Source organism: Hevea brasiliensis, chromosome 16 (assembly GCF_030052815.1).
Source record: "Hevea brasiliensis isolate MT/VB/25A 57/8 chromosome 16, ASM3005281v1, whole genome shotgun sequence".
Taxonomy (NCBI): Eukaryota; Viridiplantae; Streptophyta; class Magnoliopsida; order Malpighiales; family Euphorbiaceae; genus Hevea; species Hevea brasiliensis.
In genome coordinates, this window is record NC_079508.1 from 50,905,662 (window position 1) to 50,932,962 (window position 27,301).

Sequence of the window (27,301 nt, forward strand, 5' to 3'; positions counted from 1 at the left end):
CCTCCAAAGATTGTCAACCACCGAAACAAGTGCACATAGATTGTATCCAACGCTACAAACCAGCAAAACCCAAAAGGCTCACCATGGACCTTCTCTGTAAAGAAGAACAATAAACAAAGAAATCATCCCAAACCTTCACCAAAACAAAAAGCTCAACTCTATAAAGTGGAGAGGGTGTCGCCGCAGAGCTCGCTGGCACTCTTAAGTCAAATGAGATGACCTTCTCAGCCGCGGTGTAGTAGCTGATATCGGAGATGCTAAAACAGCCGAAGCAAATGTGGACCTTTCAACTCGTAAAGCTAATCCCCATGAACAGAACCAACACTAGCTTTTTGGTCCAAAAACCTAGTCCCTAGCAGACGACAACACATGCGACCAAGATCCCCCAACAACGTCGCCCATCCTCCTTTGATCGCCAATCTGTCCATATCAAGCACAACTAAACCTAGCACGCCAAGGTCTTTGATCATAGTCCTCTTGTGTAAGCACAGACCTGCATGCAAACCACATCCAATACAAAATAAGCACATAAACATTTACAACCAAAACCATTTGAGGGAGGGTCATCCCACAACCAGGCCAACCAACAAAAAGCAGAGCTCTTCTCCTACTCGAAGGCAAAGAAAGTTAACAATTTCCACTTAGGAACTCAAGAGACCAAGACTAACTGAGCCTAAAACAAGAGAATTTTCTCTCTCTTAAAACAAGAGCATCCACTTCGCATGTGAAACAAAGGATACCTATTCTAAAAATATTTTATAATCTCCATAAATTAAAAGGGCTTTATTTAGAAAGGGTCCATTGCATAAATTAAAAGTTAATTGCTGGCAAAATTTTGAGAATTTATTAAAATTTTCAATTCATTTGATTCCAAAATTCTTAAAATTATCTCATGCAGTAAAAAATTTGTAAAATATTCTTTTAATTTTAGTAAAAAATACATATTTATTAAATCTTTTTATTTGATTAAATATTTTTTAGAATGATTTTTTTTAATATCTTGAAGATAGTTTAGAATGAAAAGTAAAAAACATTTTAAAAATATATTATATTAAATGTTGTTAAAATGATAATTTAAAAAATATTTAATTATTAAAATTTTTCATGATTAAAATATATGAAATATAATTATAATTTCCTTTAACTACTACCTATTTATAATGTTTATGTTCATTATTTTTTAAATATTTTTTTATCATTATGAAAAAAACTCGTCTAATCCAATTTAATTACTTTACAATTAAAATTTAATTATTAGTATTTTCAATATTAGGTTTTATCTATTAAATTTTCTAAATCATTTTTCCCATAACAATTAAAAAGAGATGGGTATTTTTTATGATTGTAAAAAAATACTATACCTAACTCATTTGGCTCAATGCATATTTTTTTTATTTGATGTGTTCAATTTTTAATTTATATTTTCTCAAATTTTTACTAAAAAATAAAAATAAAAATAAAAATCAACCTATATATTACAATAGTTAATTTCCACTTACAAATAATTTCAAAATTAACCAAATTATTAAAAAAAAAAACACACATGCATATATACAAAATAAAAAGACACACACCTTATAATAAAATCACGACAGTCAATTAAATAATGTTTTCTTCATAAGAAGAAGGGAATACGTAAATGATTGTTTTAAATTTAAGAAATATTTAAAAATTTATATCATTACTTTTTTATTTTGTTATTTATAATATGAATTTATTTTAGCTCAATGCATATATTTAAATGAACTCAATATTTTTTTATATCAAACGCAATATTTTAAAATTATATTCTAAGGAAAAGTTGCAAATGGAGATGAGATAAATTATTATTAATGTTAATGATATTTTTAAAATTAGTTTTTGCGTATTATTTTTTTTTTCTCTTCAAGCTATTTTTGAAAAGGATTTTTTTTTTTTTTAAATAAAGAGAAAATAGGAAAGGTGATAGGTGGAAACCGTCTTCCTCTTGAGCGGAGTGGGGAAGGAAAAGCTGCCGCAAATCCCAGCTCCTAAATGAAGAGACCGAGACCGAGGCCGAAAATACCACTTTCCACCACCGCAAAATCACCGCCGCCACCACCTCCTACTCCACCACAAACGCTCCTCAAACCTCACAACTCCAAAACCACCATCCAAATCTGCTCAAAGAAACCCAAAAAACCCATCCTCAAAGCCGCCACCACCACCAGAAAAACAGCGACACACATCGCAAATTGGGTCCCACTTGACCTCATCCAATCGGAACTCTCTCTTCCCCTCACATTCCCCACTGGCCAAACCTTCCGCTGGAAACAAACGGGTGCCTTCCAGTATACCGGCACTCTCGGCCCTCACTTGATATCGCTCAAGCATCATCATGAAAACGGCGACGTTTATTACCACATCCACCGAACTCCCTCCGAATCCGCCGCCAAATTAGCTCTTCTCGATTTCCTCAACATTGATATCTCACTCACCGATATTTGGGCTGAGTTCTCGGCCTCGGACTCGCGGTTTGCTGAGCTAGCGCTACACTTGAAGGGGGCTAGGGTTTTGAGGCAGGACCCACTGGAGTGCATGATTCAATTCCTGTGTTCTTCCAATAATAACATTGCGAGAATCACTAAAATGGTGGATTTTATATCTTCTTTGGGAGAATATCTGGGGAATGTTGAGGGTTTTGAGTTTCACGAGTTCCCGTCTTTGGAACGATTGGCTATGGCCACTGAGCAGGAGCTTAGAGAGGCTGGTTTTGGTTACAGGTATTTTGTTTAAGCTTCTTTTATGTTGATTTGTTGCACAAGTTTGTTCTTTGTTTAACATAATCCTATTAGGCATTAGCTAACTAAATTTCAGTAGTGGAGAGCACTATTGATTCATTACGATGTATGTCTGTGCAATTTGGACATGGATTTTGAGTTTCCATTTCTTCAATATATCCCCAGTATCAGTTTCGATCTAAATTAATGTAGTTGAGATTTTATTTTTGGTTCATGGCCAGGGCAAAATATATAACTGGCACTGTAGATGCTTTGCAATTAAAACCTGGTGGAGGTGCAGAGTGGCTTGCATCTCTCCGTAAATTGGATCTCCAAGTGGTGATTGATGCTCTTTGTACCTTACCTGGAGTTGGGCCCAAAGTAGCAGCGTGCATAGCTCTTTTCTCTCTTGATCAACACCACGCCATTCCTGTTGATACGCATGTGTGGCAGGTATTTTCTGTGATTTTTAAATTGCTAGCTGTACTTGTTTTGCATCTGCTATTCCCAATTTGGGATTCGATGGAATCTAAAATTCTGTGGGGAGCCTTTGTTGAGTTGGTTGATCAGAATCCTTGCCCAACTATAAAGGTGGGTTTGGAGAGTAGATTTCATCCAATAAAAGTTTTGTTGGTCTAGACTTCAGAGTTTTGAGAAGTGAATTTGCAATTCCTTGTCATTGTTAAAGAAGCCCCTTTCTCAACAGTGTAGCAGAATGAATACTATCTTTCACCAGTTTGAGTAAGCATAAGCTATTAAAATTAGTCCTATGCAAAAGGAAAAGAAAAATAGTAAATTCATGTGTTAATTTTTCTGGAATTTTCTTTCTGCATTTGAGTTGGCAATGTTGGTCAAACTGTGATGCTTGTTCAGGTGTATGACAATTAGGTTGTTTTTATAGATTGATTATGCTCCATTTACTCAGGATTATGGTAGTTAAAGATAATTATGCTTTTAAGTTGTTAAATTCCAACCTGAGCTGAGTTGATCAATCTTTTGGTTACCTGTTGATTTTGGAATTCACAAAGCATAATATTTATAAAAGTTAGGAAGAATATACAAGTAGATGAAACACATGATGGGCAGATCAAGAAGAATAAGTTCATCCTCACTTTTTCTTCTTCCTTCTCTTTTTTTAAGAGGGTAGGATTGATCCTTTTAAAAGCTTCATTCTGTTGTTATAATGATTATACTCGGTATAACTGCGCTGGTCCCTTCTTGGATAATATGGCCGTGGCCTCATTATGGTACTGCTTAACATATTAGCAACATTGCATTGTACTATTTTATATTTTTTTGTTGATGAATGAAGGTCTGATATTTTTGAATTGAAGGTCTGATATCAAAATGTTCTTTTGGGGGCTTTGTGTAGATTGCTATACGATATCTACTACCTGAGCTTGCTGGTGCCCGCCTGACACCAAAGCTGTGCAGTCAAGTGGCAGATGCATTTGTAAGAAAATATGGGAAATATGCTGGATGGGCACAAACTCTACTTTTCATTGCTGAGCTGCCTGCCCAAAAAACCATTTTACCATCTCAATTTGGGAATATCAGAGAGATTAAACCTGCTATCGAGAAAGACGGTGAAGCAGATATTGGAAATTGTGGCTATAAATAGAGTACATCATTTTAAGTTATGTTGTCTGTGTGTTTGAGTTCAAAATTAATTTGTTGAACGCCTTAAGCGAGAACTCCTGATATGGGTCACCACCAAAAAATGGATTTCGTTGGAAGATTGAACACTTCCTCTTTCATATACAAGCCTGCAAAATTAATATTGCAATTAACACTACATATGTTTATGCCAAGAAAAAGATGCATGATGTTCTTTATTTACACTAACATGAAATGCATGGAATGGAGATCTGCTTTATAATACCTCATTTGGGAAACGAAGAAATCAGACAATGTAACTTTTTTGCCTTGTCTTATGAAGGACATCTTTTTTACCCACTTTGAGACGATTTTCCAGGAAAATGAAAATAGGAATATGCTATGATATGTTTACCTGTTCCGTAAGAGTTTATTTTTATTTTTCTTAGCCAGGTCTCAGTTCAAATGGAACTTTAAGAACTAGTATTTTATTTTCCTAGTTTCCAACTCAAAGTAAACTCAATTTCTACATTTTTGCACGAATGAAGTATGTTCAGAACTTCCCAGATCCCACGTTGGCCGCCTGTGCGGATATTCCATTGTACGTCCCTTGCATCGCAAGAGGTCGATTTTTGTGGTTTAAACTGTGACCCTCATGTCACAATAATAAACGCCAAAAATGGTGATGGAAAATGGAATCCATTTTTCCTTGAAAGTAACGCACCCTTAACTCCAAAATTGAAATTCCCTCTTTTTTTTTTTTTTCCCTGGGTCTGATCCGATGTCTGCAATGTGAAGCATTAAGTATCGAAATTGGAAAATAGAATTTTAATTGTAGGAAAAGAAGCTCGCTTTTTCTCAATGGCTGTAGAATTGGATGAAGCTTGCCTTTTCTACAATGCACAATTACCATAGGAGTCCCAGAGCTTGCAAATATGATCCTGGAAATTTTCCTTTTGGAAGGACAAATTTTGTGCTCAAATTGAAGGATATGTTTATTATTTAGTTTTGACTTCTCATACTTCTTTATATAAACAGTAAAAGCAACGAAATTGAAATAAGAATTAGCAAATGAATTTTTTATACCTTATACCATTGGAAGCTTATTCCATTAAACTTTATTTGTTCCTTCATCAGTGTAAATTTGCAACTTCTCTCCGAACAACCCAACCTTAATCAAATGATCAGAATAATCTCACTTATCTGTGGAGTCCATCAATAAAATGTTGAAGTTATGCGATGGCCTTCACTTCAAGCACATATATATGTCTCAAGAAATGACAACTTCTCAAATGAAGAGCCGGGTCGGGTCGGGTCGGGTCTAATTAACTCGACTTGGGCTGGAGGCAAAAGCTTGGAGTAGCATACAAGCCGAAACCGCCATTTGTGCATCGGGCACTTTTCTATTCCTTTTTCTCTTTAGCTCCCTCCTTTGAAACACTAAAACGAAGCTCTCTCCTCTAATCTCTGCAGCTCAATCTCAATGTCGGTAAGTACCCTTCTCTCTCTGCATAAAACCTAATTTCTATTCATAAATCATTGATAGCATTTGATATGGGGCGATTGCAGATATTCGAGTACAATGGGAGTGCCCTAATAGCGATGGTAGGGAAGAATTGCTTCGCTATAGCGAGTGATCGGCGACTCGGTGTCCAGCTCCAAACTATTGCCACCGATTTCCAGCGAATCTACAAATTCCACGATAGGCTCTTCATGGGTCTCTCTGGCCTAGCTACTGACGCTCAAACTCTGTACATTCACTCATCTTTTTATTGCTCATTTGGGTTTTTTTTATATATATATATTTTATTTTTCTTGCTTGTAGTAAGTAAATTTCTGGGTGGTGCAATAGATAAGTATTTTTTACTCTTTATCCTTTGGGATTTTTGCGACTTCAGTTATATGTACATATTTTGTAGTTTGAAAGGATATATCAGAATTAAAATGTGTATACCATATAGGTATCAGAGGCTTGTTTTCCGTCACAAATTGTATCAGCTGCGAGAAGAGAGGGACATGAAGCCTGAGACATTTGCTAGCCTCGTCTCTGCTCTCCTTTATGAGAAAAGGTTTGCGAAGGTTTTTCTTTTTTTGGGGTGCTAAGTAACGGAAATGAATGTTAGCTGACATGATTATTCTGGTTGTGGGGGGTTTCATGCTACGGTCTGTATCTGTTTAATTTGCCAAGTGTATGGGCATCATCATTATTGTTTTAGATTTTGCACCTTCACTTTCAAATGGGATTGTCAGCGTTGTGAAATGTTTCTGAAGTTGACAATATTTATATGATTATATTCGTTTGTCTATTAGTAGTTAAAGAACACAACTTTCATGTGTAATATAAATAAATTTATTGACACTATAAGTATGATGATATAAAACATATTATTATTATTATTATTATTATTATTATAGCCCCTGCAATTTCTGGGTAAGCAACTATTTCAAAATCTATTGAATGAAAGTTGTTACCATCTCTGGTAACACTCTAGTGATGTTCACCACTTGATTTTATTCTTTAATCTCTGTATCCGTATTGTTTGTTTCTCTGTTTCAACTTTCAACCAGATGCATTTTAATGCTTTATATGGCAAAATTTGTTTGTAGCAGTTATATTTGGATGGATGAAAAATGAAATAATGCTTACACTTTCTCAGGTTTGGTCCATACTTCTGCCAACCTGTAATTGCTGGATTGAGTGATGAGAACAAGCCTTTCATTTGCACAATGGACTCAATTGGTGCCAAGTTCGTTATTTCTTCTCTATCATCATTTCAAACTAAGTCTCAGCATGCTGGGTTCTCTTAGCAACTTGAATGTGCTAGTGTGCACATGAAGGGTGCATCATTGATCTTTTATTAATAGATTGGCAAAAAGCTGAAGAATGTTTCTTAAGGTTTCCTTGCATTACTCAAGTGTATTTTTAGACATTTTAAAATAATAATTTTCCGAGATATTCCCTTATCTCCCCAGCTTTTTGTTGCATGCTTGCACCTTTCAATTTGATCTTAAACTGTACCTTTTATGGGAAAGTCCATTTACTGTGACTTCCTTGGAATCATTCATTTTCAGTGGTAGAATTGATCTATAATGTGAGTGAAGCCCACTTATTGCCTGTTAGTAGATACAAGCTCATTTTACTGGCATTATAGATTGTGTGTTTCCACATGTAAGTGGCATGCAGGGCCTTAGTGTACAAATAAACCTGCAATCTGGCTAATAATTTAAACAAATTTCATAAGATTGTGTTTGCTGTATATGCTTATGTCTGCAATACTTATTTTTTTTTTTAAATGTTTTCCTTCTTTGTCAAATATAGGGAACTTGCGAAAGATTTTGTTGTTGCTGGCACAGCCTCAGAGTCGCTTTATGGTGCTTGTGAAGCAGTGTTCAAGCCTGACATGGTTAGTTGACTTATGATTTATATCTAAAAGGTACAGATTGTGGAGCAATATACAGTGAACCCTGCACCTACAACTGCATGGCTTTTGAGTAGTGGTGCTACAGAAATTTGCACATACAGATGTAATACAGAATATGTACATGAGTGCATTTTAAAGCTGATTCTTGATGTAATTCCCCTCTCTTTTGCATCCTTGTGTACATGTGGGAGAGAAAGAGGAGGGTTGGGGGTGGGGGGGTGTGGTGGTTGGGTGTTGTAGGGATGGGGTAGGTGGGGTGGTACCAGTCTGCTTTTAATCAATTTGCAAATTGCTGAGTTGAAGCTTAACTTTCAAGTTTAGTTTCTGTAGTAGCCAAGCCAAGTCTTGAGTAATACCATGGTTATGGTCTAAAAGAAAGGTTGGCAATTAACATAAAGTGAGTAGAGCTGGTTTATCATATGGGCAGATAAATGTAATAGTATGGGCGGATAAAAGTGTAATAGCCATTGTAGTGCATTAAATAATTGGAGTTTATGTAATTTCTACGTAGTGATGGATGGAATGCTGAGTGACTACTTAGGCTTTGCTTCCACACCATATTGGAGCTTTAATAAGAAAAGATTATGATGTTGTATTTAGTTCTAACTTGTTAGTTCAATAGAGTATCACCCCTGTCATTTAGTTCCTGTACAAGTCATGAAAGTTTGAAACACACTGAATGGTTGACAAGCTGCTAAATAATTATTGGCTAACATCTGAAATGTCGTTGATGTGATTTATACCACTGAGGTACTCCCTTTACTATGTGTCATTAATGAAAGCATTATTAACTCTGTGTCAACCTGTGTTCAGGAACCTGAAGAATTATTTGAAACTGTGTCTCAAGCGTTGCTATCATCAGTAGATCGGGACTGTTTGAGTGGTTGGGGTGGACATATCTATGTTGTGTAAGCCTTCATATGCATCTCTTATTTTTCTGTTTGTACTTTAGTTCATAGAAATATTTTTCCTGCGAAATCACGCAATGGCCTAAAGAAGTCTTGATTCATTCTCAACACCACCTTATAGTTTTCTGTTCTCAGTTATTGATCAAATTAACATCTTCGCTTTCTTTTCTCTCTGTTTGCAAAAAATCTAGTTAAAGAAAAGATCTAATGCTGATCTCATAAAGTTTAGTTTGTTGTTGAGTATTGTTAATTATCCTTTTGGAGAGTTACCGCATTGGATTTTGGAACATTTTGAATGAAGCCATTTGCCTTCAGTTTGAAGGATGTAGAATGTGTCTGTCCTGTGCTCCAAACATAAAATATGGGGTTAATCTACTAATCTTTGTGATGCCAAACTGTGCCTTTATGTTTGTTTGAATTTGAATAAAATCTTTTGTAAGATTGTGGCTACATTATTGCCTGTTCCATGAACAGTTAAGTTTTCAATTTATTCCTAAGCCATATCCAACAATTGGATTGTAGTGTTTTTGAATTTTAATTTCCTTGATCTTTAATTGGAATTTTCTTCATCTTCAGAGTGAATTTGGAATCTTCTGAAGATCAAATTTGTTGTTGTGATTTTATTTTTACTGCTCTTTATCATAAATGCAGCATTACATAATATTAAGTTAACCAGAGAATTAAAAAGTAGTTATAAGTTTGTATGAATGTCTTATCCTATCAACTTTGGTGATCGGATTGTTTTTAAAACAAGTGATAGTTAATAATTCCATATGTTGCCCAAATGCATGCAAGAGGAGTTTGATTGTCAGAGCTGTTTTCCAAACCTCTTTTTTTTTTTCTTCTCTTCCTGTGGTTTCCACAAGTTCCTGTGTTCATGTCTATATTCAGTTCTAACTGTTGATCATATGTACTGTTTGTAGATTCAATAATTTTTCTTTTTGGTATTTGATCCATTTATAATTGATGACAGCCTAACATTTTTTAATGTTATGCTGCAGCACACCCACTGAAATTAAAGAAAGAATCTTAAAGGGAAGAATGGATTGACAATTGTTCATTACGCTGAAGACCAAAGTCCTTCCATACAAAGATTAGGCCACCTGTTTTGGAATATTTTCGACCCATAGACACATATTTGAAAGAGACCTGGTTTATTCAATGAATGCTGTTACTGTATAACTTGGTGATATTACTGTTTATAAGATTTGTGACTTGAAGCTATTATAAATTTACGCTTTTAAAATGCAGCTTCTAGTTCCAAGCTTGATTTTTGTTAGTCGTCTATTCTGAATGAATTTAGACCTCTGATAAGATGTCATAAAAATTATTCAACTGGATCATTCACTGCTTAACGAGTCTGAACTTTCGGTCTAAAAAATTAATGGGGTACGAAAAGCTTGAAGGGCCTGGCGTGTTTGTGCATTCTTCTTCGCGCAAAGGGATGTGGTGACGGCGAAAAGGGATAAATTTTATGTTTTGCTTTGTTAGATCTGCAGTCCTGTTCCAGTGTCCTGGTCTTGTGAGATGTGCCCCTGATATCGAACACAGATCAAATATCCATCCCTCGTATTTCGAACCATGCTTGATCTATGGATGCTATGATCAAGTGCTAGCGGACTGAGACCATGGTTATTCCATCTTTTCATTTGTTACTAAAGAGAAAACTGGCATTTGAAATATTTAGAAAAATTAGTGATAGAAAAATATTTTTTTGTCAAAAAAAATAAATTATTTGTAAAAAAAAATAATTTTAATGTTTTAAAAAAGAAAGTGATTTTTTATTTTTAAAATTTTGATGATTTTATTAAAATGTGAATATATTTATAAATGTATAAAATAAAAATATATCATTAATTTAATATTATAATTAAATAAAAAAAATATTTGTGGAAAATTTTTTTAGAAAATATATTTCATGAAAAATATTTTCCTTAAATAAAATCTTAAAATTAAAAATAAATTGCCTCACTTTATTTCGTAATTAAAACATATCACTCACCCATAAATTTAGGTTTGAATTTCAACTATATCAATTTTTCTACTAAAAAACATTATATTAAATTAAATTAAATTAAAATTATCAGTCACAGATTGGTCTAAAATATTGGAAAGACGGTTGTACACGACAGTTATGTTTGTGTTTCATTGCCATCTTCACAGTATTTGCAAATTTGGTTTAGTGCCTTAAAAAGCCAGAAAGTTTTAGTGCAGCAAACATTAATAGTCTCAACACAGCACATCTGATTCTGATGGAGAACCTTTGTTTCGACCCATAATCACCAACGTAAAACAGTAACCTCTCACTCTCTGACACACCACACACAGACTATATTTCATCATTTGCATGGTTTCGCCAGATTCTGCCCTTCTTCTCACTTTTACATGCAACAATTAAGAGTTTATCTGGTTCTTTGAGACATTCAAATTTTTTTTTTCCAATTTTATGCACTGAATTATATTATTTTTCCCTCATAAAGTGGAAAGGAAATGTAGACACGGTTCATGGGAACGACACATATATGTACAGGAGTTGTATATGACAAGGAAAGCCTAATAAGGGTTTCTTGACTTCTTCTGTATCCTACTTCTGGAATTTGTTTACTTTCTTTAGTTGTTTTGGTCTTGATTGCAGAGGTGAGCAAAATTAAGAAACAAAACGTAAGGGTTTAGTGAATTCTTTGGGACTGTTTGAATACTTTGACCGGTGAATTACTTCGCCAGTAGATGGGTAATATAATTAAATCGTTCACTTCTGGTTTCACTCAAGTAATAAGCAATCTTTTCACCTCTCCACTCGATTTTCTTGCTGGAAAATCTTGCAGGTAATTCTCTTTAAAAAAATTTCTTTTCATATTTATCCCATTATACTTTTCACATTGCAAATTGTTTTGACATTATACATGATGCAGTTCAGTTTGTGGGTCAACATGGGATTTTATTTGTTACATAGAAAATTTCTGCATTGCAAGTCTGTTGAAGTTAGCCATGGTTCTGGCTCTGTTCTACATAGGTAATAAGTTCTAATTAATGTCTATATAGTTATGATCATTTAATCGTGCCAATTAATACCCTTTTTTCCATTTTAATTATCTCAATAATTAATTACATATATCATAACTCATCTAAATCTGCCTGTGCAGTGCTCTTATTCTTCTATCTCTTGTACAAACTGGGTATCTGCGAGTGTGTTGCTCGTAGCCTCTGGAAAATGTTATGGGCATGCATGGTTTCTTGGTTCTCTTTATGGGAATACTGTTGCTTTTGCTTGTGTGATACTCTTACAATGCTCAAAAGGGTAAGCCATCACCACACAAAACAGTTCAGTAGTGATGAGTTTGATACAAGCGAAGACGACTATCATTATGCACCTAACAGAACCTTGGAGATGAGGAGATCACTGTCTGGAGAAATGAGGGATTACAGGAGAGTTCATCACTTGAGGAAATCTCTGAGGCCAAGAAGTCATCGGATTCGAGTAGGATTTAGCAAAGAATCAGAGTTTAGTACTTATGGCAGAAATTACCTCCTTAATAAGCATAGAAATCATGGTAGTACAGTCCATAATATTAGGGTGATTCACTCATCAAAGTTTGCAAGGAAAGGTACAAATCTCAGGCCAAAGATTTATTCAAGAGTAAGGTGGTGAACATATATACCTGTATCTTTTAATTTTGATTAGCAAGGAAATACATGCTTTTTGTTCTAGTTTTTGCTTCTTTTTCTTATATTTTCCAAAATAATGTTTTTAAATTCAGATAAAAGATTAAATTAGAGCTTTTCTTTTATTTGAAAAATTATTGTTTAAATCTAGGATTCACATGAAAATAAGTGGGACTTACATGTTTATGTCTTAAATCTATTGGTGGATTAAGATCTTATTTGGTTAGAAATAAGTAAATTAAGAAAGTGCTACTTCAGAAGTGTAGAAAATGGCCTTATTTGATTTGCATTATCAAATCAACTTTTCAGAAAATTAGATATTCAACTTTTCTCATGCAAGATAAGTAATTTATCTGTAAGACTTGGTAAGTTACGCTTTCCTAGTTAAGTGTAATTTAATTTACTAATTTAATCTTTAATTTGTTACATTTTAGATTATTCAATGGATATTATTGTTTTTTATAATCTAGAAGCAAACTGCTTCTCTTTTCTTTGTTGAATTTAGAAGCAAACTATTTAGAAGGTAATATATATACATAACACATTTATATATACTTTTCAGGAAATAAATTCTTTAAAAGTATATTTTTGAGAAGTATACTTTTTAGAAAATAGAATATTTTGAACCAAACAAGGCTTAAGTTTAGGTAAGTTTTTTTTTTTCCGCGCTTTAAATCATGCCTTAAAATAAAGCTTTATCATATTCCATATCCATGGAATTTCCACTCCTACTAATTAAATCGCCAAAACAAGTTAACAAGGGAAAATTTTTTCCAAAAGCTTAATCTATCAATGAGTAATAACCCAATTAATTAATATTAATTTAGTGATGCTCAATGTGAGTAACAATCATGTAAATTAAGCAAGAATAATTTTATATAAGTGTATCAAGGAGACGTACTCAGTTGGATTTGAGAGAGGTTGCCTTACGGCAAGGGCTCTATACAAGATTGGAACATCGGAATAAGCTAATTAAGATGAAGGAAAATAACTTGTGGGAAGTGTTTTCAGTTGCTTCACAGAAAAAGCTTCCTTGTCCCTGAAGAAACTACTTGAGCGGCGATCGATCCAGAGGCAAGAATAATGGTATAACCCTAGAGTTAGAACTTCAAACAACTAGGAATCTGGAATTCTGCATGAAAGCTGCCTTTCGTTTCAAGAAATTAAGCTCTGTCCTCCTTCGAATATATCAGTTCAACTCATGTTATTTTCTGTTTTTCTACTGCAATATATTAATTTGATCCATGGAAAACAGCCAAGACAGGAAACGGCCAATGGACGACGAAGAGAGAAAGCAAGCCGCTGCCAGGAGGGTTCCTTTTGCTGATCTTGATCAAGTTCATTCCGATTTTGCTATTGCAGTAGCTTTGCAGGAGCAGGATAGGGCTTTCAATACTCTAACAAGCATCGAAAGCGATAGCGAAGACGAAGAAATTGATGAAGATTCAAGCGAAGAAAACAATGGAAATGATTATGAATTCTTTGAAACCCAAGATTTGGAATTTCTTGAAGGACATGATAGCAACAGCGACGAAGATATGGAAGAAGACGAAGAAGAAGAAGACGATATTGATCTCGACGAGCTATCCTACGAAGAGCTGATAGCTCTGGGAGAGTTCATAGGAGAAGAGAAGAGAGGACTATCGAAGGAAGAAATCTGGAAAAGCTTGCGGCCATGCAAGTACCAAGAATGTGTAGAGAAGAGAAGTGGGATTGATAGATGCGTGATTTGTCAAGTGGAATACAAAGGAGGTGAATCTTTAGTAGCTCTTCCTTGTGATCATCCTTACCATTCTGAATGCATTACCAATTGGCTTCAAATCAAGAAGCTTTGCCCCATTTGCACCTCTGAAGTTTCTTCAACCAACAATATTTGCTAGGGTTGTCGATTAATTATTTTATTATAATAATTAATTTGAAATATGTTGTTAATATGTCAACATTTCTTAATTCAATTGAAATATTACTGTACTAATATTTACTTAATTAGAATTTATTTTTACATTAATTAATTTGTTTTTACTATTTCTTTATGATTTTAAATTTCAAATTGTAAAATATTTTATGCTTATATGAAAATGTGTAGACAAAGCAAACGTAGAGCTAGGAGATTGAGTCGGTGGGTTAAAAAAAATCAATGAAATACATGAATATTTTTATAATTTTTATTTTTATTTTTTCATTTTAGAGTGAAAATGGAGGTGGAATATAATATTTATTTTTTTTAAATTTTCTTTTTTCTCTATTTTTTTTAAATCAAATATAAATTAAATGAAAAATAAAATTATTTTTCTTTTAAACTTTACTTTCTTTCCTTATTTTCCTTCAATTCAAACACAATATAAAGTACTTTTATCATCTGTCTATCATGTTTGGAATTATTTGTCTTAAATTTTGTGGGTTAAGTTGACCCTACTCACATGCATTTAAATTTGCCTGTTATATATATATATATATATATATATATATATATATATATATATATATTAAATTTAGTGGGTCAATTGATTTTACTTACATACACTTAGCTCCAATACATTAAGAGCCTCAAAAGGCTAGTTCAGATAGTAAGAAATTTATTTAGTATGAGAGGTCTTAAGTTTAAATTTCACTACTATATTCTTAATATGTAGTAGCATATTCTACATCTAATTAAGTCCATTCACAGAAATATCCTAATCTTTAGACTAGCATAAATGTGATGTAATATTTTTAAATATATGTATAAAAGGCGTAATATTTTCTTTTAATGTATGATTAGCTTATCTATACATTTATTTTTATTTAAAAAAATGTGTATTCAGAAGTAATTTTAATATTTCTTTATTTGATAATATGAGTTTAATTAAATATTAAAAAATAAAAAAAATTATAAATTAATTAGATTAATAGAAATCAAAGAAGAAACAAAGTGAAGCCGACGACCCATGAATCATACTAATTTCCAAAAATATTTACATATAAATCTAAAACAATTTGATATTTTAATTTCCCACCTTTAACACGAATGTTATGTTGTCCACCCACTTGAAAGCTTGAAAGTTGAAAGCCGCCATTGGAATACAAACTGCCCCACATAAATATAAAACAAATATGAATTAATAATATTAATTTTGGACCGTAGGTAGTATTTATATAAATTAAGTAGATATTGGGTTTTTTTTATATAAAATTAAATTCTCGTTTGCTAGTGCAGAGTGAGCAGTAAGATTTTGTAACAAAACGACATAAAGAGTGTGAAATGAAAAGTAGACGACGACAAGGTTAATTAGAAAATACAAGGCCAAATACAACAATTAAGAAATCTAATAATACCCAATTCTTTAGCACCATCGAAAATTCAAAATGAAATGATTTAATATTAGCAGTGAATGTGAAAATTTATAAATAAATAAATAAATAATACTTTGAAGATTGATAATTGTAATTTAATATTATTCATTGTGATGGTGAAAAGCTGTCGACAACAATGGACCAAAAACAAATTGTTTGGGACCGCAGACATCATCTCAAGTCTCCCATTAAATATTGGCAAAATGCATCCGATCAATCAAGGGCCGTGAAAGCGGCTATGTTAGACTAGTCCATGCATGCGGCTCGTCATATGAACACCACAAAAATATTAATATATTTAAAGTATAAATAAATTTATTATAATTATTAATAATTTCTTTTAAACACTCAATCATTAACACATAAAATTGCAATGAAATTTAACTTTACTACAACGACATACAAACTAAACAAAATTCTCTAAAAAAAAAATAGACCTTAAAGTTGAATTGAACTCCCATAATTTATATTATTTCCTTTCATCTATTTTTATTTATATTTTTTTAATTATTTTTTTTATAATTATTTATCATTTTATTTTTTATAATTATTTATCATTTTAAAGAAAATAAAAAAGTATTAATTTTTTTAAAAAGAGTATTAATTATTTTATTTTAATTTTACTCTTATATTTACTAAACAAAATAACTATTTATATAATTTTTTAAAATTCATCTTAATACATTTACTCTCTTAATTAGATAAGAAAAAGAGTTATTTAATCAAATTAATGAGTATTTTATTTTAATTTAATTGATTTAATTATTTATTTAATCATCGTGTGTAACGGCCCGGCCTACTAGTGATATTGTCCGCTCTGGGCCGAAACACTCATGGTTACGAACCACCAACTTATAAACCCAGCATCTCTCCCGTGTTTTATCGATGTGGGATTTGCCTAGGGTGTGCGTCCTCGCACCACACACCGTACTAGAGGGAGTCCAGCTCTGATACCAAATTGTAACAGCCCGATACTTTTCCAGTTAGTATTGTTCGCTTTGGCCCATGGGCCTCACGGATTTTGTCCCTTGGAAGGTTTCATTCTCAAAAGTGCGCTGACCAGGTGAGAAAGGCTCCCACATATATGGCCCAAATCTTTTCTTCCCATTTCCGATGTGGAACACGAAGTTTCCACCCCAGTGCGTAGCTGGTTGAACAAGCACGTCCCAACCCCATCCCTGGGTCGTGACATCGTGTAAAAATCTAAAATATCTAAAATGAAAGATAAAAGTGGATAGACTGAATAATTTATTAAAGATTTCGATAATCTTAAGCTTACTCAAATTTTAATGTTGATTTAATTTGCAAGATCGAATCATTATGAGGATGGGTGCATTTATCATTAAAAATTGGATAATCTCTAATATAAAAAAAGCATACTAATAATTGACTAAATTATCATTTATTTTATCTAATTACTACTCATATAAAATATTTATTATATTTAATAGAGATAAATGATTTAATAAAAAAATAGTTAATATTTTTTAATTTTCTAAATATGACAGATAATTTAAAAAAAAAATCTAATTGCAACTTATAAAAATAAAGAAAAGTAATTTTTTATACTAATAGTGTGTGTTAAATAAACCTTAATAGATGCAAGCAGTCCATGAAATGAATTTTAAGCTTTGTTTGTTTCACGAAAAATATTTTCTTAAAAAATAATTTTTATATTTTCTAGTATTTGAAGACACTCAGAAAAATTAGTTAATAGAAAATATTTTTTTAATAAAAAAAATAAATAATTTTTAAAGAAAATTATTTTCATTTTTCAAAAGAGGAAGTCAATTTTTATTTTTTAAACTTTTAAAATCTTATTAAAATATGAACACACTTGTATATACATGAAATAAATAAATATTATTAATATAACATTACAACGAAACAACGAAAAATATTTTTCATAAAAAATATTTTTTATAAAAAATATTTTTTTACACATAATTAAGTTATTTTCTGTGAAACAAATAGTCTTAATAAATACATATTTTACACCCATAGAAAGTTCCTAAGATTGAAATGATACTCTTGTTATAATTAAGCAAGATGGGGACTAGCAATAGACGAACGTTGAAAGCATTTGGATTAATGTGGATGGGATAATAACGTGAGACAAATAGGCTGCCAATTAAACAACATATATAATAAACATATACTAAGTCGTCTCTTTTCCAATGAAAATAACATAAATAAAGCAGCAAAAAAAAAGACCCTTTTCATGACAAGGTATGAGCAAGCGTGCATTTAACTTGGACACTAAATACACTTAAAAAAACAAAAATAATTAACACAAATGGTCAAGCTTACCCCACTAATTATACTAACCTTGATGAGCAAGTTTAAGTTTATAGCAAGAGTGATATGATGATGTTGATTGAAATCCTCCCCATTTCCTCTGCTTTCACACCCGGCAAGCATCCTCTATGGTCTCAGCTTTGAATTTTTTGTGATTCTCGGGCTTTTTGTTTAATTAATTATATCTGAAATCTATCAACTAATAGTAGTACTAAAAGTTGACGAAATTAGAGAACGTGTTTCTTGCACAAAAAGTAAGTATGGGGTTGGCGGTTGAAAGTGATTTTGATATTATAATAAACGGGTGTGCTTTGGCCGAATCTAGTCATTTCACACTAGAGCTCTTGGTCCATGTTCAGTGGATTTCAGCAGCCGGTTTTGGTGATGAAATTTGTGTCTGCACCAGCTCACGGGTGAAATTTTAAATTTTACGTATCATTTCCTTCTATTTTGTTTGCGTATATACTAAAAAAAAGAAAAGGTAAATTTTCAATTTAATCCCTATATTTATTAAAAAATTCAATTTAACTTATTTTTAATTTTTTATCTAATTTAATTCAAAACTTTTAATTTAAGATCAATTTAATTTAAAATTTAAAATTTATGAGCTAACTTTCTTAATTTTTTGATTTAAATAAAAAATTAATAAATTTAATTTTTTAATTTTGAGACTAAATTTTTTATTTTGAGTTTAAAAATTAAAAAGCCTAATTTCTTTTTTTTTGATAAATTAATATTAAATTAAAACTTTAGATTGAACGAAAAGTTAAAAATAAATTAAATTAAATTTCTCTAATAAATATATGAATAAAATTAAGCGTTAATTTAAAAAAACTATATCATATAATATAGGTAACTAAATGAATTTGTTAAAAACATTAAGAAATATCAAATACACATGATACATTATGAAATAGCCGACCTCTCTAATTGGTGCTGCTTGTCGGAGGAGAGGTTGTACAATACAAGCACCCTCCTCCTTGAATATGAGCATTCCAATATATGGGCATAGATGTGCAACCGACCTAATAGCTTTACAATTGAGAGTTCCGAATAATGGAGAGGTCATCTCCTGGAGAGGTCGTTGAGACAATTACTCTAAATGTTGTCTTCTATTATATCAATGCTAGGTGAGCCTTCTTTAAGAAGGAATTGATTCATTTTATAGCCCTGATGTCTCGTTAGTTTCTGTTGGGTTTAAAGGAAGAAAAAAAAAACTAAGAAACTTAAGAGAGCTAATTTATGCTAGAACAACACTACAAGAAAATAGCGAAACAGAAACCGAATTTAGAAACGGACTTCTATCGGTTTATAATTTGAGATGGCTTTTGAAACGGAAATCGAGTAGAAATGGGTTAAATATATCAGAAACCGATTAGCAACGGCTTTAAAAACAAAATTTGAAATGAAAACTTATCGGTTTTTAAATTACGAACTAAAATTTGGCGGCAAATTTAACATAGGTTTAGAAACTGATTGCAAACCGACTTCTAAAATTAAATTATGTTCCATTTCTAATTTAAAAACTCAAAACTAGTTCTATTATGTTTTAGTCATCTTAGAAATCGATTCTCTTCGGTTTCTAATTCCTTTTAGTTTAATTTAGAAACTGATTGCTTTCGGTTTTAAAATAAAGGTGTTTTCTATTTATACTTAGAAATCGATTTATATTGATTTCAAAATTAATATAATTTCTATTTTATTTATTAAATTTTAAAATCAAAATAGAAACTGATACCTGTCGATTTCTAATTTCTATACGCTTAGAAACCGATAGCTTTCGGTTTCAAAATTTACCTATTATATATTTTATTTCATAAATTTTAAAGTCAATTTATAAATCGATTTCTATTTCTCTTTATTATATTTAGAAATCTATTTTTGTCGATTTCAAAGTAAATCTATTATCAAATTTATTGATTAAATTTTAAAGTAAAATTATGAATCGATTTATATCGGTTTCTAATTCATTTGGTTATATTTAGAAATTGATTACTTTCGGTTTCAAAAATTAAGGTGCTATCTTGTTATATTTAAAAACCGATTATTTTCTGTTTCAAACTTAATATGATTATCTATTTTATGAATTATAAGGTTAAATTGGAAACTGATTTTGATCGATTTTTAATTCTTTTAGTTATATTTCGAAACCGATTGGTTTGGTTTCAAAATTAATCTATTATCCATTTTACCTATTAAATTTCAAAGAGAAATTAGAAACTGAGTTTTAACAGTTTCTAATTCATTTAGTTATAATTAAAAACCAATTTATTACAATTTTAAAAATTAATGTATATCTAGTTATATTTAAAAACTGATTTATTTCGGTTTCAAACATTAATATATTTATAGTTATGTTTAAAAACCGATTGTTTTCGGTTTCAAAATTATTCTGCTTCAAATTAAAAATCGATTTTGGTCAATTTCTAATTACCTTTTATTTTAAGAAAATTAAAATGTCCCTTTTTTTATTCCCACAGCCACTTTTGCCTTCTTCCTCTCAATTCCAAAATCCCTTTTCCTCCCTCTTCTCTTCTTATTTGCCGTCAAAATTACAGCATTGGAGAATGCCTTTTCCTTCTATTATTACTAAATATATGTATGTTAAAAATATAAAATAAATTATTATTATTATTAAAAAAATTTTAAAAAAATTCATAAATATTTTACTTTTGAGTCCAAAAGGTAGCTTTTATAATTTTCAGTTAAAAAAATAAAAATCAACTTTTAGGATTTCATTATCAATTATTTTTTACCAAATATCTACATGCTAATTGTTAACATTTCAACAATCAACGACTGATTTTAAAAGCCATTTTATTCTCTTTATAAAAAAAATTCTTTCATACATTTTTTTTAACTATGGTGCCTTTCTAAGTAATGGAGATTCCAGTATAACAAAATTAAAAAATGATATACACTATTTTTTTTATTACAATTAAAATTTTGTAGATATGATGATTATTTTATTATTAAAATTAATTGCAATCATAAAAAAGCTAAATGTTTAATCAAAATTATTAAAACTAGAGCACTGTGAGAAGACACTAAGAGGATTACAGATACTCTATTTATTTAATTAATTTAATTAAATTAATTTTATTTATCTTAATAAGTTTTCTAATTAATTTAAATATATTTAATTAATTTTCAAACGTTTATAGCTAAAACCATATCTTGAATATACGCGCAGCAAGAGGATGAATTTTCCATACTTATCAATGTTTTGATCTAATGTTGTGGTTAAAAGGTTATTAAGTAATTTATAAGTCAAATATTAATTCATGACATTTCCACTCTGTCATTTTGATATACATAAAGTCAGAAATCATATCAGGCACAATGGCCAACGGACAGGCATAAAGCCAGTAGAACAATCATATCAGACATATATTATCTATCAATGATTATTCCTGTGGGCAGTATTGCAATCTGTAGTCCCTAATTGGTATACCATCGATCCAAGCTATATACATAAGTTTAGGTATACTTTGGGCAAATTAGTATTATTAAGCACTAATAGTTTTATTATTTCATGCTATCTACTATTAAGGGTTTATAAAATATTATTATTTCACTTCATGTACTATCTATACTTTATACCATTTTCATATAATTATAATAGAAACATAGGTCCCAAGTACATATTCATATCATTTATAATGAGAACATGAGTCTCAAAATACATGTTCATATAACTTATGTATTTATCACTCTTATTATTTTATGTCATGTACTATATATATTTATAGTATTGTTATTTCATATATGAGGAAAACATAGGTTTCAAGCATATTTTCATATAACTTATGTGTTTAACAAACCATTTAGGTAATTTACATTTTATGTATCAAATGATTTCATGAACCTTTCTTTAGGTTCAGAACTGGTGCCTTGACTTTATCTATCAAATTGGCCAAGATATGGCTACTGTTTGGCTACAATTCCTTCATAAAAGTTGTTATTCTATGTCTTACCTTTATTTTTCTTTTTGAATTATGTCATTTGGAATTTTAGAACTCAAGTTATGGCCAAATAACCATAACTGGTTCATGGTCTCTTCCTGGGTCTAGATTCAGGCAGATTCTGAAGCAAATCTTTGTCTAATTAATTGGACATATTACAGCCACTTTTAGGCCTACATTCTTCATAGAAGTTGTTACCCTATGTCTTATGATCACTCAGAATTTTGAAATATAATTTTTTAAGTTTTGTAAAATTAGTGATAACCAATTAATTGGCCTGAACTCAAGTACCCTGTGTCTACAGGATTCTAATTTTGAGAAAAGGTCCTTACATATTAGGGTTCTTACACTCAAATTTTGAGAAAAGTTTCTAAATCAAAGTTGAAGCCCTATCTCTTTGGTTTCCAAAATAGTTTGGTTCATCCCATTTGGGATTTCCTAGTGGGAGATATGCTATAAATACTATTCTGGGGTCAAGTGGTGGTTTAGTCAAATTCCAGGTGATGTATATATATATATATATATATATATATATATATATATATATATATATATCGGGTAGGATCTGTAGGTTTAGATGTTTAGTTTTCTTCTATATGGTTGATTGATTTTAGAATTTCTACTTCTTATGCTACCATAAAATTATCCATGAAGTTGAAATCCCACAAGCTACAACTAAAATAGAAGGGTTTATGTGATAACATTGGATTATTGTGACTAAGGAACTTAGCACTGAGAATATGATGTATAAGATACTATAAGGAAACATTGGATACAACAATCTATAAGCATTTTTTAAGAAAACAGGGGTTGTTCTATGCAGTGCTTTTATCTTATGTTTGATTTGGATTATGTGAGCTTTTGTCCCTGATCTGTTTTACAAGTTCACAATGTATGTGTATTTTTGCCTTGTTTTTCTTGGATTGATGCAATATGTTATCATTGATAACTCTCTCAAAAGGGATGCAGTAACAGCAGGATTTCTGTTCTTTTTTCTCCCTGCTTTTGAAGTATGAAATTGGAAACAAAAAGAAAAATGGAAATTTTTAAAAACAAAATAAGATTTAGTTTTTCCTTTAAAATATAACTGGCTAATTATTATTTCTTTGTATATAAAAAGGTATAAATTAAGTTTATTTTAGTACCCACAAGCCTATATAACCCTGTTCACCTTTTCTTACAATAACATGCAAGCTCCTTTGTAGCATGAAGCTAGGATGAGACTTCCACCATTCATAAGGTAGTTTTTTTTTTCTTCTGAAGTTAGACAATCTTATTAAGACATTCATTTTTTTTTTCCGAAGACATTCAATTTGATGGCAAAATAAGTCACAATCTGCTAAGATTAATAGAATGACACTAAAAGATGGGTCAATTACAAAACATGCTAGTGGTTCAATCAAAATTGAGATTCATGAGGATCGATTGGTATAATTTTTTAATTTAAGTTATTTTGATTTATAGTTATGCATTTTGTTGGTTGTAAAATTATTTAGTGTGTATTTTGTTGATTACACAATAGGATAATTTTTATTTTGTAGACAAAGAATTTAGGTAGGCCACCAAATAAGATTGAAGTATTTCGAGCAACTCACACAAAAAATGGTGCTGATGGTGTATTCATTGATGGCAAATCATAACGGGTCGATGTAAGTTTCTTTGAAAATATTAATTTTACTACAATATTTTCCCAATTTAATTTCATTGTCATTAAGTTGTATTAGATTATAATGTAAGGTTATGTATGTTGGCTATTCATTTAATAAGATATTACTGTATTTCATTTGTTTAGGAAGATTATGCAAGTGCAATTGTGGAGAAATATGGTTCTAATTCTGAATCCTCACCAATATTTGATATGGATAAGTGGATAGAAGTATCTGGAGGCTTTAATAAAAGAAGGGTGTATGGTTTTGGGTCTTCTGCAAAATCTCAAACAAGTGGATCATCTACCTCTCAATCATGCACATCTGCTTATCCTGGGTCATCTTCTCAGTCTGCGATGACACAAGAGGAAATTCAACAACTTAGAGATGAAAAAGCATCATGAATGTGGGCAGAGATGATGGCTGAAATACTTGATTAGGTGCGAAAGGAGTTAAAGACCACAGGTGGTACTCAGTTTGCAATATCTTCACATTCAACCACTTTAGACTCCACAAATCCATAGGATAATCTAGATAATTGACTATGCTATTTATGTTTCCATTTAAAGATATTATTATGTGCAGAATATTAATAATACTTTTTCTGAATATGATTGTATTTTAACTTAGATTTTATTAATATTAGCTACTTTGTATGGATTATTTTACAACTTTGTGAATATATGCATTTTAATTATGCTGATTAGGAAAATCATAATTAATATATTGTATTTATTTATGGATTTTTTTATTAATTTATTCTATAGGAATAACAAAATAATTAAAAAAATGATAAATTTAATAATAAATAATATTACTTTTTTGACAGATTTGTGACGAAATAGCGCCGAAATCTTTAAATTATTTAAAATTTTAAAAATTATTTATGCATTATGGATAGACCAAATAACTTTAATGACGGATTTAGTGATAAAATTAGACATAGATTTGTGACGGCATTTTTTTGACGATACTAGTAACTGAAAATTAATTCGGTTTCATTTATATTAGTGATGGCATATTTCGTCGCTAATTCCGTCGCTAAATATTAGCGACGGATAGAATTTTGGTCGCAAAATTTTCTGACGAGTGTTTTAGCGACAAAAACGTATCCGTCGTTAAAATTTTTTGCGACGAAAACTACCCCATCTGTGACGGATTTTTTCGTAGCAAATGGTCTGTTTTTTTGTGGTGTAAATCTCATCAATTCCAATAGTTTCATAGGTCTTTGACGATAAATAAATGCAAGCTGACTGTCCTATTAATACTCCACAAGCATATGACATTATAGCAACTTGAAGCCTACAAGTATTAGACCTTCGTACCTGCCATTTCTCTAATGTTAAGATAATTATAATCTTTATAAGGAACATGTAATGCCCCTAAATTTTTAAATTTATTATTTTGTGAGAAAATATTAATATTTTAAATTATTTAAATTTTAGAAAATTATTTGAAATTTTTCAGATTTTAGAAATCAGGTTCGATTTTCTGAAATTATGAAACTTTGATGATTTTTAAAAATTAATTTAAAGACCAAGTGACAAAACTAAAAATATATTTGGACTCTAAAAATTTTTCTGAGTTTTCTAGAATTTTTTCAGAATTTTTGGGTCTCATTTTCAGTCCCAAGACAGAGTAAAAAATTTAAAATTTTGTATCTTGAATCGGACCTGCCAAATCAAATCGGACCAGATCCGACAGGTCAAATCGGATCGGCCTTCTTCTTCTTTTCTTTCCTTCCCTGCGCTGGGCCGGGTCTTGTGTCAAACACCATTTACACCTCAAGAGCTTTCCATAAACACTAATAACACCAAAATCCATCAAGCGGTTTGCCTAATTTTTGTCCGGAAAGTTTTAGCCCATTTTAACTTTTGGGCTAGATTTCTCACAAACCGTGAACCCCACGGGAAAATCGAGAGTACCAGAGCACTCCACTCGTCGAGAGCTTCCCGGCAATATAAATTTCAAAATTTTTCGACACCGTTTTTCGGTGGGTCCCACGAAACTTCATTGTATTTTTCTGAGCATTAAATGAGCTTAAAAAATTCTATAAAAATTATATACTAACCTCCCGTGTTGTGGGCTTCGTGTAGGTACCTTCAGTTCACGAAAATTCGACAGTTGCCCTGGTCTGTGAATTTCCAACCAGACAGACAGGCTACCGAAAAAGTCTCATAATTGGGTCTAGATTTTGGCTATCCCACTGTTGTTAGACATTCCAAACACGTTCCCGAGATCGGAATGGGCATAGGTAAACCAAAACCTTACTTTTTCGTAATTTTCTAGTGCTTAAATTAGATTAAAAATTCATAAAATATTCGTGGTAGCTCAGAAAATTATAATTCGTTTTGCACTAGCTTAGTAATGATGCTAAGGACCGCGGGGCAAAGTTTTAGAATTTTTAGAACTCATTTGCGTAGTTTTTGCAAGAGGGTTAAATTATAAGGACTAAACTGTAATTTTATATGTTGTGATTGATGACTGTTTGGATGGGCCCAGGAGGGGCTGTGTGATGTGATTGAGTTATGGGTATATAGCTTGTGAATATAGAAGTGCGTTTTAAACCCATTTGCAGGTTGGGTAGGTTCTAGGTATAGGGGAGACTCTGCCGGATTTTCGACACGACTTAGGATATCTTTGGCATTTTTCTTAGTTTGTATTGAGTCAAATTTACTAAATAATTGTAATAAAATTGTCAAGTAAGCCGGGACAACCTTCCTCCTCTGTCCAGCTGCCACAATAACTTCAGTTGAGTCTGTAAGTAAAATATTAATTTTAATTGTAATTTCGATATTATTATATGTTCAAGCATGCCCATGCATCACTTATAAATATGTATTTATGTAGTTAAACTCTAGTCACGTTTTATGTTGCATTCACAACTGTTAAAATGCCATGGATGTTGTTGTGGTAATTTGCAGCAGTGTGCGTGAGTTGGCGTGCGTGTGGTGTGGTGTTGGCTATGGACAGGACGGGTAGACATGGCTTGAGATCTTCGCTGGGACCCGGTCCTTCGGGGTAGACACGGCTTGAGTTCTTCGCTGACACAGGTTGGATTAAGAGGGCTGTATAGGAGATTAGCTCCCATATATGTATTGTTTGACCTTATCGGGTGTGTGAGTGCTCCAGATTACCTTTTTGCTATTATGATGTGAAAATATTGACGATGTTGCATTTCACTCTATAGGGTGCATTAGATTTAGATAGTTATAGAGATTATGGTTAAAATTAATATTTTACTCTCTGAGTCGAATGCTTACTCCTGTTCATTATTTTTCCAAGCCACAGCTCCTAGAATTTCCGCATGTGTTATAAATATTTATTTGATTGGGTCTGTAATATAATTTGCCATGTTGGGCTTATAAACTTATTATATGCATGTATGTTGGATTGGATGAGGGAGCTGAGCTCCCATTTGACTTTATGTTATTATGAGTATGTGGAGGGTGAGCTAAACTCCCCAATTGATTATATATTGTGTTTACAGGTCGGGTGAGTAAAAAACTCCCCGTTAAAAGGTCTATTTTATGGTCGAACTCTGTCCGGTTTGAATTCTTGAAATTGGGCCCAAATGGGCTTTAGAGTTGGGTTGAGGAATAGTCAGGCTTACTACGGGCCTCGGGGGCTTTAGGCTGGCCCAGATCCTAGTGCCGGTCTGGCCCATAGGTTGGGTTGTGACATAACATTTATCGCATCTTTGAATAGAAGCATTTCATGTTAGTAGTATGC

General features: G+C 31.6%; 4 protein-coding genes across 5 annotated transcripts; all 4 read left to right on the forward strand.

Moving 5' to 3' along the window:
* The first annotated feature begins 1,923 nt into the window (after positions 1–1,923).
* Positions 1,924–4,533, forward strand: LOC110648805 (N-glycosylase/DNA lyase OGG1). Its single transcript, XM_058137996.1, has 3 exons — positions 1,924–2,741; positions 2,981–3,191; positions 4,111–4,533. Exons 1-3 carry the CDS (start codon positions 2,014–2,016, stop codon positions 4,357–4,359), a joined length of 1,188 nt encoding a protein of 395 aa, XP_057993979.1. The 5' UTR covers positions 1,924–2,013; the 3' UTR covers positions 4,360–4,533.
* A 1,123-nt stretch (positions 4,534–5,656) lies between these two features.
* On the forward strand, positions 5,657–9,943 carry LOC110648806 (proteasome subunit beta type-3-A). The gene is made up of 7 exons (XM_021803163.2): positions 5,657–5,823; positions 5,904–6,085; positions 6,296–6,403; positions 6,992–7,081; positions 7,654–7,738; positions 8,570–8,664; positions 9,666–9,943. Exons 1-7 carry the CDS (start codon positions 5,818–5,820, stop codon positions 9,712–9,714), a joined length of 615 nt encoding a protein of 204 aa, XP_021658855.1. The 5' UTR covers positions 5,657–5,817; the 3' UTR covers positions 9,715–9,943.
* An 840-nt stretch (positions 9,944–10,783) lies between these two features.
* Positions 10,784–12,313, forward strand: LOC110648804 (protein HAPLESS 2). Its single transcript, XM_021803161.2, has 3 exons — positions 10,784–11,489; positions 11,577–11,677; positions 11,808–12,313. The coding sequence occupies exons 1-3, from the start codon at positions 11,392–11,394 to the stop codon at positions 12,311–12,313; spliced, it is 705 nt and encodes a 234-aa protein (XP_021658853.2). The 5' UTR covers positions 10,784–11,391.
* A 772-nt stretch (positions 12,314–13,085) lies between these two features.
* On the forward strand, positions 13,086–14,335 carry LOC110648809 (E3 ubiquitin ligase BIG BROTHER-related). 2 transcript variants are annotated; one of them, XM_058138719.1, is made up of 2 exons: positions 13,086–13,413; positions 13,583–14,335. In XM_058138719.1, exon 2 carries the CDS (start codon positions 13,602–13,604, stop codon positions 14,205–14,207), a length of 606 nt encoding a protein of 201 aa, XP_057994702.1. In that variant the 5' UTR covers positions 13,086–13,413; positions 13,583–13,601; the 3' UTR covers positions 14,208–14,335. The 2 variants fall into 2 exon arrangements, with proteins under 2 accessions (XP_057994702.1, XP_021658856.2); XM_021803164.2 differs by having other exon boundaries at positions 13,094–14,335.
* Positions 14,336–27,301: the final 12,966 nt, after the last annotated feature.